Below are 19,749 nucleotides of genomic sequence, written 5' to 3' on the forward strand. Positions count from 1 at the left end.
AGGGCGTTTGCCTTGCACGCGGCCGACCCGGGTTCGATTCCCAGCATCCCATATGGTCCCCTGAGCACCGCTAGGGGTAATTCCTGAGTGCAGAGCCAGGAGTAACCCTGTGCATTGCCAGATGTGACCCAAAAAGAAAAAAAAAAAAGAGTTCTACTGTGTTGGAGTGTGGGGGTGGCTGGATATATACTTCAGGGGTTAAGACACATGATTAGAGTGCTGCTAACCCCACTTTGATCCCTGGTACTGCATAGTCCCCTAAGAACCGCCAAAAGTGATCCCTGAGGGGCTGGAGCAATAGCACAGCGGGTAGGGCATTTGCCTTGCACGCGGCCGACCGGGTTCGATTCTCAGCATCCCGTATGGTCCCCCGAGCACCACCAGGAGTAATTCCTGAGTGCATGAGCCAGGAGTAACCCCTGTGCATTGCTCGGTGTGACCCAAAAAGCCAAAAAAAAAAAAAAAAAAAAAGTGATCCCTGAGTACTTCTGGGTAACTCCCTCAAAAGAAAGTTGTTTTGCTGTGAATAATATAGTACTTCAATAATCTAGAATAAAGCCTCAAGTATTATTTGCTATGATGTTAAAAAATATGAATCAATAGGTTATAGACTCGTAGTTTCCATTATTCAACCAAGATCACCTTTTGGGGGGTTATGTTGGTAATTGGTTTGTTTTGGGTTTTTGGATTATACCCGCTAATACTTGGGGCTATCCTTGAGTTTCTGCTCAGGAGTGACCCTGGTCATTGCTTAAGGGACTCTATATGGTGCTGGACATTCTACCACAATTACTTACATGTACGGCAAGAGCTCTACTAATCCTGTGCTATCTTTCCATTCTAAGTTCATCTTTTATTTGTGGGGGGGAGGGATGGTCACACCCAGCTATACTCAGGGATTACTTTTGGCTCTGCACTGAGAAATTACTACTGGCATTTTGCTCGGGGGACCATCTGGGATGCCAGGGGTCAAACCTGGCATCTGCGTGCAAGACAAAGGCCTAAACTCAATGTTCTATCATTCTGGCCCGTTTATTTATTTTTTTTAATTTATTATTTTATTGAATCACCATGTGGAAAGTTACAAAGCTTTAAAAATATGGAACGCTTCACGAATTTGCATGTCATCCTTGCACAGGGGCTATGCTAATCTTCTCTATACCATTCCAATTTTAGTGTATGTGCTGCCGAAGCGAGCACTATCTTTTTTTTTTAATTTTTTATAAATTTATTGAATCACTGTGAGAACAGTTACAAAGCTTTCGGGTTTAAGTCTCGGTCGTACAATCATGAAACACTGTCCCTTCACCAGTGCACATTTTCCACCACCAAAAAAAATGCTCATCCCACACCCTCCCCCTACCTGTGCGGCAGATGATTTCCACATTACTCTCTCTCTACTTTGATTACATTCAATATTTCGACACCCGACCCACCATTAGTATTTGAAATTTTCCCAACACTCAGACCTGCCGAAAAGGCAACATTAGACAATTTGTTTTCTATTACTGATTATGAATCGCATATGATATCATACAGAAGAGCCCGGCAAGCTCCCCGTGGTGTATTCAATATGCCAAATACAGTAATAATAACAGGTCTCATTCCCCTGACCTTGAAAAGAGCCTCCAGGGGCCAGAGTGATAGCACAGCGGGTAGGGCGTTCGCCTTGCACGAGGACGACCCGGGTTCGATCCCCGGCATCCCATATGGTCCCCCAAGCACCTCCAGGAGTCATTCCTGAGTGCAAAGCCAGGAGTAACCCCTGAGCATCGCTGGGTGTGGCCCAAAAAGAAAAAAAAAAAAAAAGAGCCTCCAATCTTTGGAAAACACAAGTAAGGAGAGGCTGCTAAAGTCTCAGGGCTGGGATGAATGGAGACGTTACTGGCGCCTGCTCGAGTAAATTGATGAATAACGGGATGACAGTGATACAGTGACAGTTCTTAGATAAACCACATTATACCTAAGGGAATCAGACAATCCTTGTGTCCCAACATCCTGAATAGAAGGGTTCAGGAAATACTCTCCAAGATCCTGAATAGAAGGGTTCAGGAAATACTCTACAAACAGACAGCTGCAGAGACAAGGTCCAGTTGTGACATTCTCGGAGCCTGAGTGGGGGAAAGGCACTCTGTGCTGTGCTCAGGTGTCTCATTTATAAAACAGGAAAGTCAGGACCAGAGAGCTAGTGCAGCGGATATAGCACTTGCCTAAGGACCTGGCTGACTAAGGTTGAATCCCTGTCACTACAGATGGTCCCCTGAGCACCACCAGTGTGGCCCCAAACTCCACCTCCCCTCCAAAATAAAGTCTTGAATCTCTCCACACAAGTTAATACATGATAAAAGACAGAACAGAACATATTGCAAGTAGAACATCACATATTGCATGGTTCATTCTTTATAGGGTTAAGTGGTCCCCTAAGCAGGTTTCAGGGGGCCGGGGGCCACTCTTGGCAACACCTGGCCTGACTATGCAGGCCAGAATTTTCGATGCTTGAATGTGGCAATATATGTGCTTCTTCAACCAGGGAGGGTTGGGGGCCAGCACGGCTACTAATATCATTCTTGTTACTCCTAAGCTGCCATTACTATTGTTATTACTACTTTACTACTATTTTTAACAACAGTTACACCACTAGTAATTAATGGGAGAACTCTTTCCCGCTCTACTAATTTGGACTTGACTCTGTTGCTAGTGATAAACAATTTTTGGAAAATTACCTGAATTTCGTAACATGAGAAGCCACGGGGATCAGCCCTGCAATAAACTGCTTGCCTGAAAAAATCACTTGTAAGATATGATGAAACAGTGCCAAAGGGCCAGGAGGGTAGCAGTTTAAAATGAAACACCTCAGTCTTGCTACCTGTTGTTAAACCAGTTTTCTGGAGCTCCTTGGTGAATGGTGAACAGAGCAGTTCTGCATGCTCTAAGAAGCCAATCTAACGTGGGCCATCCCCTTACCCTCAACTCCCCAATCTTCTCAAATGTATCTCTGATATGACTTCCGGAACAAGCACATAGTATAGGATTTTTTTTTCCTAATCTGCAGCATCCTCTGCTCCTGACAAATTACCATGTGGTGCAATTATTGGTACCTGGGGTCCAGCAAGCCTTGCTCCACTCCCCAGGCCATCTCTCTCACGGCATTGCTGATCTCATGACGGGATGTGTATGCAAAGCAGACATTCAGGAAACACCTAAGAAGGCAAGGACAGAATAAGGAGCCAGGGACTAAGGACTGGAATCACCACTACAGTGCAGCCCCTTTCACGGAAGAACAAACACCAAACAGTAACTAATGCCACATCTGAAAGGTGAGATGATGAATTTCTTGCATTCTCAAAGCTTTCTTGGGATAAACATGGTATTCTTTTTGTATCAAGACAAGTACTGAATGACTCTCCTAATCCTCTCACCTCCTACTGCCAACAATTTTCAAAGTATACAAAACCCATTGTGATAAGCAAAGGAGAATAGGAAGAAAATTTGAAATTAAAGGAATCCACTGTTGGGGCCAGAGCCAGAGCACAGCGGGGAGGGTGCGGTTTGATCCCTGGCATCCTATAAAGTTCCCCAGGCATACCCAGGAGTGGTCCCTGAGAGTAGAGCCAGGAAGAACCCCTGAGCATTGCTGGGTACAACCCAAAAAGCAAAAACAAACAAACAAAAGAATCTGTCATACATTTTATCCCAGAGAAATTCATAGTAAGGTGTGAATTAGTGAACTCTCTTCTGTGTGTCAGACTCATCCCCGACCCTCCAACCTAGGGTAAAGGAGGAAAACTATCTTGAAGTTTCTCTCCTTAGAGATAGAGATACCTCATCTGTTACATTCCACCTCATTATTTTTAGGGAGGGGGAGCACACTTGGCAATACTCACTCCTTTCTTTTTTCTTTTTGCCTTTTTTTTGGGTCACACCCAGTGATGCTCAGGGGTTACTCCTGGCTCATGCACTTCAGGAATTACTCCTGGCGGTGCTTGGGGGACCATATGGGATGCCGGGGATCGAACCCGGGTCAGGCGCATGCACCCGCTGTACTATCACTCCAGCCCCTCACTCCTCTTTCTACACTCACTCTTTGTTCAACAGGGCTCACTCCTCGCTACACTCAAGAACCACTCCTAGTGGTGCTTGGATATGTTGGATGCTGGAGACTGAACCCAGGTCAGCTGTGTGCAAGGCAGGCACCCAACCCCTTGTATTACTGCTCCAGCCAAATTCCACCTCATTCTGCACACGGTAAAACAATTGTGGGAGGACAGGTATAGGCTCATGGAGAAGGACAAACTGGTTGTGAGAGTACACACAGATTATGTGGTGCTACAAAACCACCTCTGGTCTGCCCTGCAGATGGAGGAAGAAATCTCAGAACATTCACACCCATCCTAATGCAGGCCCAGCAACTGACAAAGATGGGCAGCGGATCCCCAAGGAGAGAACTCTGAGCACTTACTTGTTGTAGTTCTTGGTAGCCTGCACAGCTTGCGCGATCAGCTTCTGGAGATCCAAGGGCAACAAATGCAGATCACCCAGGACCCGGATACACACCCCATGCTTCTGCAGCTTCTCCCTGATCCAGGAAAGGAGGCAAGGCTGAACGCAGAGGGCCAGGGGCTGAGATGATCTAGTTCCTAGCTTGTGAACACTTCCCTGTGTGGCAGGCACTGTTCCCCCAGCACCACGCACTCAGCCCTCAGCACCCCAGAAAGGTTACACCATTCCCCATTCAGCTGCAGAAACAGAAACTCCAAAGAGGCTAGGGGTGGCCCAAGACCATGCAGCCATCAAGTGTGGCACTGGGATGAAAGCGCGGTCTGTCTGCTGTGTGAGCCCTTGCCTTTGCAAGATTATGTCAATTCCTCTTCCAGAAGCGGAAGAATATCCTGAAGGACTAGTGCTGTATGATTCATTACTTTTGTAAGTTCTGGTGAAATACACTAATGGCAATACCTAAACTTGAATAATGCAAACAATCTCCCATCAAACACCTGTATTGCAACCCTGTCTGGATTTGCTGCTGCTAATGAGGGCTAAGTATGGAATGGACTTTATAGAAAGGTCTCTTAAGCATCATCAGTCTCTTCCAAGAGAATATGCAGGGAGCAGGGTAGCTGTTTTAGGGATAACAGCGCAGCAGGAAACTACTTTTCCAACATTTCTTTCATTCTTCTCTCCTGATCACAATACACGGCCTGGGCTACTACGATTCTTCAAGTCAGCACCCCCTTTAAAAGAGAAAGGAAAGCAACACTAGCTTGCCAGAGCTCTGACTAGCAGGAACGGGATGTGGACCCTTAACTAAGCCTTAGACAGGAGGTGAGGGCAAGGAGGAGGCTGAAGGGGCAGAGATCATGCTCTCCCCTCTGACAGCATCTTACTGTTCTTCCATCAAGCGGGTGAACTTCTGCCGGGCCAGATCCATTAGCCCTTCTACCTCACTCTTGGAGCGTTTGAAGTTCTCAATGCTGAATGCGTAGACCGTCACCTCTAGGATACCCAGGTTCAAACACCAGCGCAGAGTCTGAGAGGGAAGAAGGCAAGGAGCTAGGGTACAAAGGGGAGTTGGGAAGGGAAATAAATAAAAGATACCTCGGCCTCAATCAGTGTTGAGGGTTGGAGACAGACTATTCCCTAAACCTCGATAAAGCTAAGGTTCACCAGAATAATGAACCAAATATGTAGAAAGCCACCACCTGAGAAACTGAAAAATAAAAAGTTGGTATTACTGTGCTGACACCACTCAGATCAGGAAAGAGACAGACTTTTGTCTCTATCATGCATATTAGCACACTGGCTGTGTGCCATAGGCAAAAAAATATAAAAACACAAGGAATAATCAGACTAAAGTTTCATTATTCTGGTACACTAAGCAACTAACTGCTGGGTTAAAAAAAGCAACAATGCATGGCTTTACAGCAGTAAGTCTGAAAAGGGCTTTCACATTTGCTTCTTCAATAAGCCCTTAAGGGTCAGGCATGTAGAGCACTTGCCCGGCATGTGTAAAGCCCTGGTTTGTCAAAATATGAAACAAATACAAACAACCCCTCATGGCATTATTGGCTGTTTTGTTTTTTTGCTGGGGGTGGGGGGAAGCACACCCAGTGATACTCAGGGCTTATTCCTGGTGGTACTCAGGGAACCCCTCAGGGTGCTGGAGATTGAATCTGGGTGAGTTTTATGCAAGGCAAGTCCCTGCCCACTGTACTAGCTCTCCAGCCCCAGCATCTTTGTTTTCATGTCAATTCCACAAATGATAAAACAGAGACGCAAAGAATTAAAGGAATGGGTCGGATGTCCATAACTCCACATTGTGAATGAATTACGTGAAGTTCTAGAACAGCAAAAGCTCGTTGATACTGACAGAAATCATATCAGTGGTTGATGGGAAGGGAGGAAGTGAGATGAGGTCTGAGAGGGAAGAGGCACAGGGAACCTTTTAGAGAGACAGGAATGCTATTTCCTTCTTCCGTTTGTTTTCAGTTTTTGGGCCACACTTGGCTGTGCTCAGGGCTTCCTTCTGGCTCCGCGCTCAGGGATGACTCATGGTGGGGGCTGGAGACTATATGCTGTGTCGGGCATCAAACCGGGGTCACTGGAAGGCAAGTAAGTGCTTAACTGCCTGTACTATATCGAAAGCTCACAATATGTTTCTTGATAGCAAGTGCCCAAACCCCAAAACTTGTCCATTTCACTGTGCTAAACTATACTTTAATGGAAAAAACAGTGAAATTCATACTAAAAGTTTGTTCTCAGCTAGAGAGAAACAGAGTACAGAGACAAAGGCACTTGCCTAGCACACAGCTATGGCTACAACTATGGACTGAATCTCGGCACTGTATGTGGTGCCCCACACATGGTTCTCTGGGGTTGCTCTAACCCAATACTAATAAAGGAGGAGAATGAATGGGAGCCAAGGGGCCAGGAAGATGGATCAAAGGACAGGAATATGCTAAGAATGCAGTTGTGTATATTCAACAACTGGCACTGCATAGATACACCAACCACCACTGAAGTGTCCCCAGAACAAACAAAATCAAAAAGAGGCTAAGAGTAACAGTACTGAGAAAGGAGCCAGAAGTGTAAAAGTAGAGGGTAGGGGGTTAGAGATATAGTATAGTGGATAAGGGGCTTGCCTTGCATGCAGCCGACCCAGGTTTAATCCCCAGCATCCCATATGGTCCTCTAAGTGCTACCAGGAGTGATTCCTGAGTGCAAAGCCAGGAGTAACCCCTGGGCATCACTTGGTGTGCCTCCACCCAAACAAACGGTAGCGGGTAAAAGGCATTCCAACAGAACAAAAGAAAATTTGCAATTTCTTTTCTCTCTCTCTCTCTCTCTCTCTCTCTCTCTCTCTCTCTCTCTCTCTCTCTCTCTCTCTCTCTCTCTCTCTCTCTCTCTCACACACACACACACACACACACACCAATTCATTGCTATCTTAGAAGATTCCCAACAAGAACCTAAATCTACTATGGCCCAGTAATTCCCCAAGAAACCACCATGGCTGACCCATCTGGCTTGGATCTTGCCACTAAATCAGTATGTATAGCTGCTAAGGGCTGAGAAAATAGATTAAAGGGCTTGAGTGCATGCTTTGCATTCAGGAGTCCCAGGTTTTGATCCCCAGTACCATATGATCCCCTAGCACTGCTGAGGGGTGAGATGAAATTAGCACTGAACTGTGCACAAGTGCACACACATGTGCATATATACATATATATGCAGCTGCTAATAATAAACAGCTGGTAGAAGAGATAGTTTAACATGCTGGAGTACATGCTTTCCATGCAGGAGGCCAGGTTTGATACCCAGTACCACATGTCCTATGAGCAAAGACAGGAGAACCCTTAACACAGTGCTGGGAATAACTTCTGAGTACCAAAAACCAAACATAAATAATATAACTATAGCTACCATTCTTGAGAATGTCCTTTCTGCCAGCTCCTATACTTCGTGCATTTCACCTTTTTTTTTTTTTTTTCTTTTGGGTCACACCCGGCAATGCAGAGAGGTTACTCCTGGCTCGTGCACTCAGGAATTACTCCTGGCAGTGCTTGGGGGACCATATGGGATGCTGGGAATCAAACCCAGGTCTGCCGCGTGCAAGGCAAACGCCCTACCCGCTGTGCTATTGCTCCAGCCTCGTGTCTCTTTTTTAATCCTCAAATAATTTCTTGCAGTAGAGATTACAACTATCTCATTTGATAGAAGGAACCGTGGCAACAGGAAGCACAAACTCACTTGCAGCCAAAAAGCAGAGAAGTGGCAGTGCAGTGTGTTCTGAAGCAGCCCAGAACTTAACCTCCTAAACATAGGAAACACTACCTCAGACTCAGTCAACACGAGGAACTGGGGTCAGCAAACTTTACGAAGGCCACAGTGTGCTGGAGAGAACCCACAGCCACTCCTCAAGGCAAAAAATATCACTGCCCTGGCGTCAAGCCACCTTCCTGTGCCAGGACTAAGATTTATTGTTAAATTAAGTGATTTCCCATTTGCAGCTGGCAAAAAAAACCATAGGACGTTCATGACCTTTGCTTGGAGTGATGTCCTGGCATATCTGCACTTTGCCAGGGTTTAAGCACTGTAAGCTCTGTGTGCCGGGAGTCCCTCAGCCTCAGGCAAACCAGGATTAACAGCCACCCCACCTTTGCTCCAGAGATGGCACTTCTGAGAATTTCTAAAATAGAAGTATTTACAATGTCCAATAATAGCACAGCAGCCAAACCATTGTTAGATCATTGGTTTTGCTTTTGTTTTGTGGCCATAACCCAGGAGTGCTTAGATGTCCCTCCTCACACTGCATGGGATGCATGGGGCACATGGGGTGCTCGGGATCATACCCTGCCACCCAAATGCAAAGCATATTTCAATCTGTTGAGCAATCTCTACTGCCCACACTGTGATAAAATAGTCTACATTCTGGCTAGGGATGGACGGAACATATGCTTTGTACACAGAAGCCTGGAGTCAGTCCCTGGAGCACTGAATGACTCCCTGTCACTGCACTGCCAGGAGGGACACTGCTCAGAGTGTGGCCCCAAAACCAAAACAAAATGTATAGTTAATATATATATATTATATTTATATGTATTATTTGTATTATATACATATAAGCTTATAAATCAATGTAGAAAAATATTTGTGAAATTTCAAGATATCAAAGCTATATATGTGATTTTATAAATGATAAGTAATGTCCAAACATATTACCAAACTAGAGAGATAATAAGTTGGGAGGGCACTTGCCTTGCACACAACTAATTTGGGTTTGATCTCCAGCACTATATTTGGTCCCCTAGTCCTGCCAGGAGTGATCCCTGAACCCTGAGCACGGTCAGGTGTGCCTCACCCCCCACCCCCTCACCAAAGAAACATTTTACCAGAAGGAAATACAGAAAAATACGAACTGTTGATTTACCAAGGTGCTGAAGGAAAGTGATTTGTTCTTTGTTCTTATTTCTCATACTTAAGTTCTCACTTAAGAACTTAATAGAGATATGTAGATGTAGATATGTAGATATGAAACATACAGCCAATAAGCCAGGTATAAAATAGACAAAGGGTTACTTAAAAAAAAAAAAAAAAAAAAAAGCACTCACAAATCAGCAAACTCAGGGCCCAATTTTCTAATTATAATCCAACTATCCAAGATGTTCCTCCTGTATCGGGCCACCCACACTCACCTCAGCCAGCTTGTTGAAGCCTTGTGAGTGGCCCTCTTGTCGTTCCACCTGGCATTTCTTGGCATAGCGACGGTTCCCATCCATTATAAATGCAATGTGTTTGGGCATCGGGCCTGCCTGTGAAGGCCAAAGACAAGTGATGAATACTTGTCTTCACAAACTTCCTGGGCAAGGGGAACACCCCACCCAGAGAGGACAAACACCCCAGGCCGATTGGCTGAAGCTACATTCATTATTTTATAATTTTTTTTTACCTAAAATATGTATTAAGCTCTATTAAGTCATATAAATCCTTTATTATACTGAGCTTTTGCTACTTCATCTAAATTTTTTAGTATATAAACTTATAAATATTACCTCCCCCACCCTATATTGGCTTTTGGGGTCACACCCAGCAATGCTCAGGGGTTACTCCTGGCTCTGCAATCAGGAATTACTCCTGGCGGCACTGGGGGAATGTATGGGATCTTGGGGATCAAATCCGGGTCGGCCACGTGCAAGGCAAATCCCCTGGGCGCTGTACTATAACCCTGGCCCAATCTTCCCCTTTTTTTGTATTTTGTTTTGTTTTGCTTTGGAGCCACACCTGGCAGTACTCGGAGTACACTGGCTCTGTGCTCAAGGTTCACCCTTGGTGGTTCTTGGAGGATTATAAACGGGGATTGTGTAACAGGGTTGGCCACATGCAAGGCAACTGCATTACCCACTACTATCTTTCAGGCCCAGTACTATATTCATTTTATAGGTGATAAAATACAGCTCAGAGAAGCCAGTGGCTCGCACAAGTCATGGTTAAGAGGCAATGTGACCATATACCCCTGACCACTTTAGAGTCATGAGTCCCCCACTGGAAGGGAAAAGAAGGACACTCAGGGGTAGAAGAGGAGGCAGAGGGCATTAACTCCACGGGGCTAATGGCTCTCATGCAGGTATGGGGGCTTCATGATGCTGGATTTTCTTTCTTTCCCTTTTTTGTTTTTTTGGGTTATACCCAGCAGTGCTGGGGGCTTAAACCTGATTCTGGGGGCTGGAGCAATAGCACAGCGGGTAGGGCATTTGTCTTGCACGAGGCCAACCCTGGTTCGATTCCCAGCATCCCATATGGTCCCCCGAGCAACGCCAGGAGTAATTCCTGAGTGCAGAGCCAGGAGTAACCTCTGTGCATTGTTGGCTGTGACCCAAAAAGAAAAAAAAAATCTGGTTCTGTACTCAAGGATCACCCCTGGCAAGGGCTCAAGGGACCATATGTGCCAGGGATCAAACCAGGTAGACTGAGTAAAACACACCCTGTGTTTTATTGAGTACTTGAGTACCTTACCTGCTGTACTATCTCTCTAGCTCTGGATTGTCTAATTTTACAAGACAAGTCAAACGTGTGAATTTTTATAAACAAATTGTATGAGACTGGAGAGATAGTAAAGGGGGTAAGGTGCTTGCATATGGTGACCCCAGTTCAAAGCTCTGGCATCACACATGCCCTCTAAGCACAGCCAGGAGTCACACCTATAGCCCCTGAGCACCACTAGGTATGGTCTCACAGCCCCCTCCCCTCCAAACCTGCCCTAGCGTGGCCTTTTATAGTTTACCACAGCCAAAAGTCACCCCTTCTCTTGCTGGAAGGGTCATCACTGACCGCGTCCCTAAAGTCGCTCCATTTTCTACTGTTAGCTCCCCATGTAGCCTTTAAAAACAAAAATTCCGGGGCTGGGGCAGGACACATGGCAAACCCAGGTTCAATACCCTGCATTCCATATAGTCCCCTAGGTCCCGCCAGTAGTGATCCCTGAGCACAGAGCAAGGAGTAAGCCCTGAGCATCATTTGATATGGCCCCAAAAAACTAAATAAATCAATAATTCCAGGGTTGAAGTGATAGTACAGCAGGCAAGGCACTTGCCTTGCATGCTACCCACCTGAGTTTGGTGCCCAGCACTCTATATGGTCCCCCGAACACCACTAGGAGTGATCTCTGAGCACAGATTTAGAAGTAAGCTTGAGTACTGCCATATGTAGCCCCCAAAACATACAAAAATTTGAAATTATGCACCCAGAGGAATGCATGAGGGCTTCAAAGTGCCTAACTAGCCAGCACACGGTGTCAAGGTCATGTGGCCCACATGCAGGGAGCAACCGTCCTGGCAGCTCTGCTGTCAGGGTCACCCTGCACCACAAGCAATTTTGGGTTCCATCACGGTCGACTGTGTGGGAGCAGCCTCTGAAGCACAGTCTCGGGGAGAAAGCTGTGGAGCACCACAGCCAGAAGGGTGATTTCCGAGGGTACAGTGTGAGCACTGCAGTGCTCCTGGTGAGCACCACAACCAAAACCTTTTTGGGGGGTGAGGGGGAGGTCTGGACCACACTTGGCTCTGTGCTCAGTGGTCACTCCTTGTAGTGCTCCAGGGACCAGGAGGGGCCTGGGATCAAACCTGGGTTTGGCTACGTGCAAGTCAAGCACCTTAACCCCTAGACTATCTCTCCGGCCCAACTGTAGCTTGTGCCTCAACTAAGAGCACTGGACCTGGTGAGCACAAGCAAAAACATCAGTACTAAAAGGGCAGCAAACCTCGGGAGAACCGTATTGAGGTCATGAGCACCCCAATTTGCCATGTGACCCCAGGTGAGCACCACACTCAGGCATGTGTGTGCTACCCTCATTATAGCAACAAGAGGCAAGTGGGGCGGAAATTAAAAAAACAATTCCAAGCTCACCATGGAGCATATTCTTCCCAATCTATTCCTACAGTGGCTTTTTTTGCTTTTTGGGTGACACCCAGCAATGCACAGGAGTTACTCCTGGCTCTGTACTCAGGAATTACTACTGGCAGTGCTCAGGGGACCATATGGGATGCGGGGGTGCAGGGAATTGAACGAAGGTAGGCCGTGTGCAAGGCAAACGCCCTACACGCTGTACTATGGCTCCAACCCCTACAGTGGCTCTTAAAGAGGTTACTTTCCTATGGGCCTGGCAGAGATCACAGAATATTTGTGTGTATAAGCATGTATATGTATATGGGAAGAAGCATGCTGACTCATAAATTTCCTAATATCTGTTGCTAGACAGACAGCGGCTAATAAAGCTAAGATGAGTGGTACTAACCTAACAACTGATGCAGAGAATAAATCACTGTAATAATTCCTGAAGAAAAAGTTGAGGGAATATTTGGACAAGCAAGGGGAAGGAGTGAGTTTTTAAGTTGCTGAAAGACCCCAAATAATAATTAGGAACTGTGTCACTTCTTTCTTTTTTTTTTTTTTTTTTTTTTTTTTGCTTTTTTGGGGTCACAACCGGCAATGGACAGAGGTTACTCTGGCTCATGCACTCAGGAATTACTCCTGGCAGTGCTTGGGGGACCATATAGAATACTGTGAATCAAACCCGGATCAGCTGCGTGCAAAGCAAACACCCTACCCGCCATGCTATTGCTCTAGCTACTCAGTTATTTCTTAAAACCACAATCACATGGTTTTATTCTGTTTGTCCAAAGCCCAAATCCTTAGCCATTAATTATGCTGTACTACGTACGCTATAGAAAAAAGTAACTGCAGGGCTGGAACGACAGCACAGTGGGTAGGGTGTTTGCCTTGCATGCAGCCAACCTGAGTTTGATTCCCAGCATCCCATACGGTTTCTTAGCACCGGCAGGGGTGATTCCTGAGTGCAGAGCTAGGAGTAACCCCTGTGCATCGCCAGGTGTAACCCAAAAAACAAACAAACAAAAAAAAAGTAACTGGGCCGCACAGTTAGTATAGTGGGTAGGGTGCTTGCCCTGCATGTGGCTGTCAGGATTGGATCCCTGGCACACATACAATCCCCCTAAGCCCTGCCAGAAGTGGTTCCTGAATGCAGAGCCAGGAGTAAGCCCTGAGCAAGACTAGCTGTGGCCAAAAAACACAACAAAGAATAATTCTTCTATTATTCAATTATTCTGAATCCCAAGGGTAAGAATAACAGGAAAAGTCAGGGAGATGGCTCAATGGCTGGAGCCCTGAGCATTGACAGGAGCAAACCTAGGTCACCGACAATTGTGTCTTCCCCCAAAATAACAAGCACACGAAAAAAGCTCAAATTTCAGTTCTTTACAAGGAAAACCTAACAATCTTCGCTACACAGTGATGAATAACATGCTGAAAATACAGACCTGGAAGTTACACCGCAATTCTAGAACCTCATTCCACTATTAAATCCCACGTAACGTCATGTATTTCTCAACTTTAATAACGAACGAAACTTGGTACGAGATTACCCAAGTAACCCAAAGGCAGACTGGTGCTGTGGACCATTCCTCACCTTTATGATGTTGCCACAGAAACGCTCCCAAAATGACAGCTCTCCTTCCTTGATCCATGACATAGTTCCTGCCCCACAGGAGGATAGGCAAGAACAACAAGCCAGTAGCCAGGTCACCTTGGATTAAAAAGGAGAATCAGACTCTGAGGTATTCAACTGGACTGGAATGGGCTAGCATTGGCACTCAAAGACAAGACTGGACTCTGTTCTCTCCCCATCTAGAGTTCATAAATAAGGAAACAGGAGCTAATTCTCACATGCTTTTCCTTCGCGTATGCACTGACTTCCTGCCTACATGAGCATGTCCATTAACTCGCTCCTTTCTTCTCCATCCCCCTCTTACCTACCCATGTCCCACTTAGCCCTCCAGGTCTCGAAGGCTCCAGTGTCTCCCAGTAACTTATTCCCTCCCCAGTCTCCTCCCCCTGGCCTCCCCACCCAGTCACCTTTCTCACCTTTCGTTCCCCCGCTGGATCACTGCGCAAGATCGGCTCGTCCCGGCACCTTCTAACTGCTCCCAGGCTCACACTTCCTCACGACGTGGCGCAGCAGGAACACGTCATCGCTGAGCGCGGGGCACGCCCCATCCGTCCTCGCGGGATGGGCGGGGCCCCTCGGACGCGGAGCGGCGCGAGGGGCGGGGCCGGCTGCTAAGGCCGCCTCGGGGGCTAGCGCGCACACACGTGACCGAGTGGCCAGGGCGCGGGCTTCAAAGGCGCCGTCTAGAGGCCACTTCCGGGAGCGCAGGGCTCCCGTTCCCGGGGAAGCTCAAAGCGGACTCTTCCTGGAGCCCGCTTTAGAACTGCAAAGGTTTCTGGGCTACTGGTGGCAGTTTAGGACTACTGAGAAATGGTGGCTCAGGCAGTGGGCTGGACTTTAAAGCTCTGGCACACAAGTTTTTAAAAATCTTTATTTGGGGCCAGAGGTATTGTACCCCTCAATCTTTATTTGGGGTCGAGTGCTTTGCACGTATGTGGCTGACCCACATTCGGCATCCCTGAGCACCGCCTAGAGTGATAGAGCGCAGAGCCCTGAGCACAGCCGGGTAAGGCCGAGAAACAACAAACAAATCAAAGTGTTTAGTGTTTGCTTTCTTCATTGTATTTCAATGGTTTGGGAAGTTCCTACCCTCCCTCTAACTAACAAATCCACTTAATGTCTATTTTGTGCACATTTAATACTTAGATTTAGGGATTTGCAGATTCTTAGGCACTACTCAAAGATTGAAAAAAAAAAAATTAGTTAAGGTCCGAAAGAGCTCTGCTCAAAGAAGCCAGGAGAGGAAAAACCAGGCATTTCAGGGCAGCACCAAACCTTTAAGAACTGCTGTGGAAATTTGAGGCTGGGGTAAGAGAGAGTTAATTTTTTTTAAATTAAAAAAGCAGAATAAAAAAGTTGAAATTTTCGAAGAAGTCTTAAAATTTCTTAGTCTGGATTGCAGTGTTAAGCAGGCAAGGAAGATATTGCAATAGTACATTGTGGCTTCCACTTCCTGATCAAAGGGTTATTTTATTTTTATTTTAGTTTTTTGATTTTTGAACTACATCCAGCAGTGCTCACAGGACCATAGAGGATCAAATCCCAGTTGGCTGTGCAAATGACCTACCCACTGAACTTATTTCCCGGAGCACATCAAAGGGTTACTTATAACAGAGCCACATTATCAAAGCAAGCTCTAGAAATGGGCATTCATGAAATCTTCCCCTTTCATGTATTTTCATCCCGGCAAGTTTTCACCTAGTGATTACAGCCAATTTTGCAGTTTTACCAGTAATTGAAAATTAGCTTAAGTTCCCATGGTTAGCTTTGACTTTTGGTGGCATTCGTGGATAGGTTGACTTAGCTTTGTTCTCCAGTTTCCTTGCCTTTTGTGTAACAGATGGAATTCCTATATCAAAAGTTTTTTCCTTCTTAAAATACCTTTTCCCAGGGCTGGAGCAATAGTACAGCAGGTAGGGTGTTTGCCTTACATGCGGCTGCGCAGCTGACCTAGGTTCAATTCCCAGTATTTGATATGGTCCCCAGAGTACCGTCAGGAGTAATTTCTGATAGCAGAGCCAGAAATAACCCCTGAGCATAGCTGGGGTGTGACCCAAAAGAGCAAAACAAACAAACAACAACAAAAAACATCTTTCCCCAGGGCTATAAAAATAGTACAAAGGTAAGATGCTTGCCTAGCATACAACTGATTGATCGGGATTTGAGTCCCAAGCACTGCATAGCTTCCAGAGACTAAGTGATCCTTGAGCAGAGCCAGGAACAGGACTGAACACACTATGTGTGGCTCCTAAGCCACCAAAAATAAAGTTTATGTCGCCAGAGAGATAGAGGTAGGATGATTGCCTTGCATGCAGCTGACTCAGGTTTGATCCCCAGCACTACATAGGTCCCCTGGGCACCAGTAGGCATGATCTTTTTTGTTTTCCTTTTTGGGTTACACCCAGTGATGCTCAGGGGTTACTCCTGGCTCTGCACTCATGAATCACTTCGGGCGGTGCTCAGGGGATATGAGATACCAAGGATTGAACCCAAGTCACCAGGTCGGCTGCATGCAAGCAAACGCCCTACCCGCTGTACTATCATTCTGGTCCCAAGTAGGCATGATCTTTGAGCAGTCAGAAACCCTGAACAAGTTGAGTTTCAAACAAACAAAAACCAAAGATGTTTATCAGAACAGACTTAAAAACATTTGTAGTCAGTGTTCCTCCTGGCCTCAATTTCCTTGATTCCATTTATTTCCTTCCCTGGGAGCAGCAAGGCGACTAAACAGAAGTTGTAAAGGGCTTTGAGGAACAGGACACAAAGTATTATTAGGCTCCATGCCCCCATCATTGCCTCTTCCATTGTGGCACAGGCAACCCCATTCTTATGGATACCAAGCTGCTAATCCCTCTTGAATGTGGCAGCTTCTAAGGAAAGGACAAGAGGCATTAACTAGAAACAAAACTCCACTGGAATGAGGTACTAAGAAGACTAAACCTTCAAGACACATTCCTCACAAAATGTCTCATCAGAAAACGTGAATGTTTCTTCTGTGACTTCTGGGTCCCAAGTAGGGAATAAAGGGGAGGAAAAGTGCTAACATACTAACAAGAAGATGACAGTTTTAGTACCAATAAGTTTTTATTTATTCATTGTATTTTCCCAGGGTACAGAAAGGGAATGGGAAAAGGATCAGCATGTATGTAGCAAAATGATTGCAAAAGGGAAAGGAAGTAAACCCATACCGCAAAATCAACCATCAAATAAACATTTCCCAAGGATGGGGTCACCAAAGCCCATGGGCTCCCATCTCAGCCCATGGGATGAGGGAAGGGGATCAGGTACATGCTTCCCTACTCTCCCGCCCTCCCTCCCCAGAAATTCAAGATTTCACACAAAGCTTTGGTTTCTAGCAGTAAACATGGAGTTACATTCGTCCGTCTCCTATTAAACAATCTTGTGGCCACTTTGACCTAAGTTTCTTGCACCTGCACAAAAGTTCCTGAGTGACTTGGATATACATTCATCTTCCCTTTCCTTGGTTTCCTGATCCCACTTTACATGGAAGGCCCCCTCATTGCTTCTCTACCCTAATATTCAAAACTAAAGTAATACAGCAGCGCATGTTTGGCATAAAAGATAGCAAGTGATAGTCCTCTCTTCAAAGACTGGGTGCAAGGAATAGAGTGTTCTGAACTTCTAAAGGACTTTTGTAAAAAATCACTTTAAGACTTGTGGGGATACACCACAAAATTGCAAGGTTGTGTGGATTGGTTCAGGGGGCTAGAGGGGAATGGAGTAAGTGGGGGTAGAAGGGGGAATCAAGGAGGTGGTAAGAAAATTCAGGAAATGGTAGAAGTTTGAGGAACAGAAGACCTGATTCAAAATAGGAAATAAGGGCAGGGGAACACAAGAGAAAGGGTGGTTCAAGACCCCCATTTCAAGAAGGGTCCCCAAGCTTGCTTCAGATCCTTTTACCTGGTGCAGAACCTTTTGTCAAAGATGCTTTGGCTATTTTTCTTATACAACAGTTTTGTAAACAATAAAACCCCAAAATAACATGGAGAAGACCAACACATTATATTTACACAAACTAGGCCACCTAGAAATCACCAAATTAGCTACTCCTAAGTTCTACAAAGCCCAGACAAATACAATAACTAGAAGGGGCTGCAAATTGGGGGAGAACAAGAACCCAGGATCAGACACAAATCACCCAATGCGGTCTATTGCATTTGCCCCGTTTCAACACAGTGAGGTAGAGGTTTGCAGGGATCACAGCACGTAAACGAATGCCCACCCCACCCTTTCTCCTTTGGCTATTCACCATGACATGAATCACTGATACCGCAGGGCAGGACACTGGCTCTGGGCCCCAAAAGGAGACATCAGGAAGCCAAAGAGTTAAAGGATCTGGATTTGGTCCCTGTTTCATATCCATACCTGGGCATCTCAAAGTGGATACAGAGATATATTCTGAAAACTATCCTTATGAACTCAAGTTTTTTTTGTTTTTTTGGCAAGCACACATTCACCCTGTTGTGCATGGTAGGCCTAGCCCAATCCAGTGAAAGATGGAGCTGGGATGTCAAGAGTCCTGTGCCCTGGGGTTAGAGGTCTGGGACAGCAATCCTCCATCCTACACACAGACCTCACCTGATCTTGGCTTCCTCTTGGTGCCTTTAACCTGTCCTGGCTTCTCCTAACCTCTCTGCACCACCTTTCCTGTTCAGACCAGTTTCCAATCTTGGGGAGGAAATCAAGTCACAGGGCACCCAGGGAAAACCTAGCCCCCTCACCCCCTGAGAACATTGAAGATGGAGGGGTTTCAAGACAACATAACGGCAGAAAAGTCAGCTCACAATTGGCCAAAAAAAAAAAAAAAAAGAATATGAGGTAGTTCAATCCACTTCAAATAGTTTTTCTCCCTGCTGATCAAACAACAAAAGGTATTCCTGCTGTGCAGACCCGGAGCTGCCGCTGACTTATCCCTGAGATTGCTCATGTACCTGAGAACACAGTGCAGGAATGAGGGCCTTAGATTAAAATACACAAAAATACAAAACCAGAATATTTATATTACGAAAAAAAAAATTAAAATGCACAAGATACGTCATTCGCACACAGCTAGTGCAGTTGGCATCCTGGAGAAGGTGGGACCACGGTGCAGCAATCCAAGGCAGCAAATAAATAAAATCATATTGGCCCAGAATGGGGAGGGAGCTTAGGAGCAGGTAGGTCAGCGCTGTTCCAGTCCCCCTTTGGCCTTTCATCACAATCCATGGCTTGGGACAGTTCCCAACACTCTAACCCAAGAGTGTTGGGAGGCAAGATGTAGAAAAAGCCTGTCTTAGCCCTGAGATTCCCTCCCACGGAATGCAGAAGCTTGTGGGTTGGGCCCATTAATCTGGTCTCTTGTCTGATCAATCTTTTCACTCTGGCATGGAAAATAGTTACACGGCCTTCTTTAAAAGGAAAACCACTTCCGTGTCCAGAACATTTCAAAAGCAAGAGATCCTGGGCATAGAGACTCAGATAAAGCATGCAGAGGGGGTCAGCCCCCAAAGCCCTCAGGTGCATTTAGACAGCGTGATTGGAGTTCCTTTGCCTCACCGCCTCCCCCCTGCCAAGAGAGGGAAGAGAGGGTGAAGCTCTGGACCCCGGCCTGAGATACGTACATGGCAGTGCCAGCTGCCCCCTGCCCACCCTGTTCCCACTTTCTCCTCTGCCGATTGATGCCTGCTCCTTGAAACTTGCTGATCGCAAAAGGATAACCCCCACCCACTGGC

General features: G+C 46.1%; 1 protein-coding gene and 1 non-coding gene across 4 annotated transcripts in view; both read right to left on the bottom strand.

The window, feature by feature from the left end:
• The window catches only part of DHDDS (dehydrodolichyl diphosphate synthase subunit), a 37,758-nt gene extending 23,194 nt beyond the window's left edge, over positions 1–14,564 (bottom strand). For all 3 annotated transcript variants that reach the window (XR_008630212.1, XM_004603469.2, XM_055138654.1), the window contains exons 1-6: positions 14,434–14,564; positions 13,979–14,095; positions 9,693–9,809; positions 5,385–5,527; positions 4,460–4,576; positions 3,099–3,200 (exon numbers count right to left, since the gene is read on the bottom strand). Coding sequence is in view for 2 of the 3 variants with exons in the window: in XM_004603469.2 (XP_004603526.1) it covers positions 3,099–3,200; positions 4,460–4,576; positions 5,385–5,527; positions 9,693–9,809; positions 13,979–14,041 (542 nt within the window). In the remaining variant the exon portion in view is untranslated. The remainder of the gene's footprint in view (positions 1–3,098; positions 3,201–4,459; positions 4,577–5,384; positions 5,528–9,692; positions 9,810–13,978; positions 14,096–14,433) is intronic.
• Positions 1,094–1,200, bottom strand: LOC129405238 (U6 spliceosomal RNA). Its single transcript, XR_008630421.1, has one exon. It is a non-coding gene; the product is annotated as a U6 spliceosomal RNA (small nuclear RNA).
• Positions 14,565–19,749: the final 5,185 nt, after the last annotated feature.

The sequence above is a fragment of the Sorex araneus genome, chromosome 5, assembly GCF_027595985.1.
Source record: "Sorex araneus isolate mSorAra2 chromosome 5, mSorAra2.pri, whole genome shotgun sequence".
Classification (NCBI taxonomy): domain Eukaryota; kingdom Metazoa; phylum Chordata; class Mammalia; order Eulipotyphla; family Soricidae; genus Sorex; species Sorex araneus.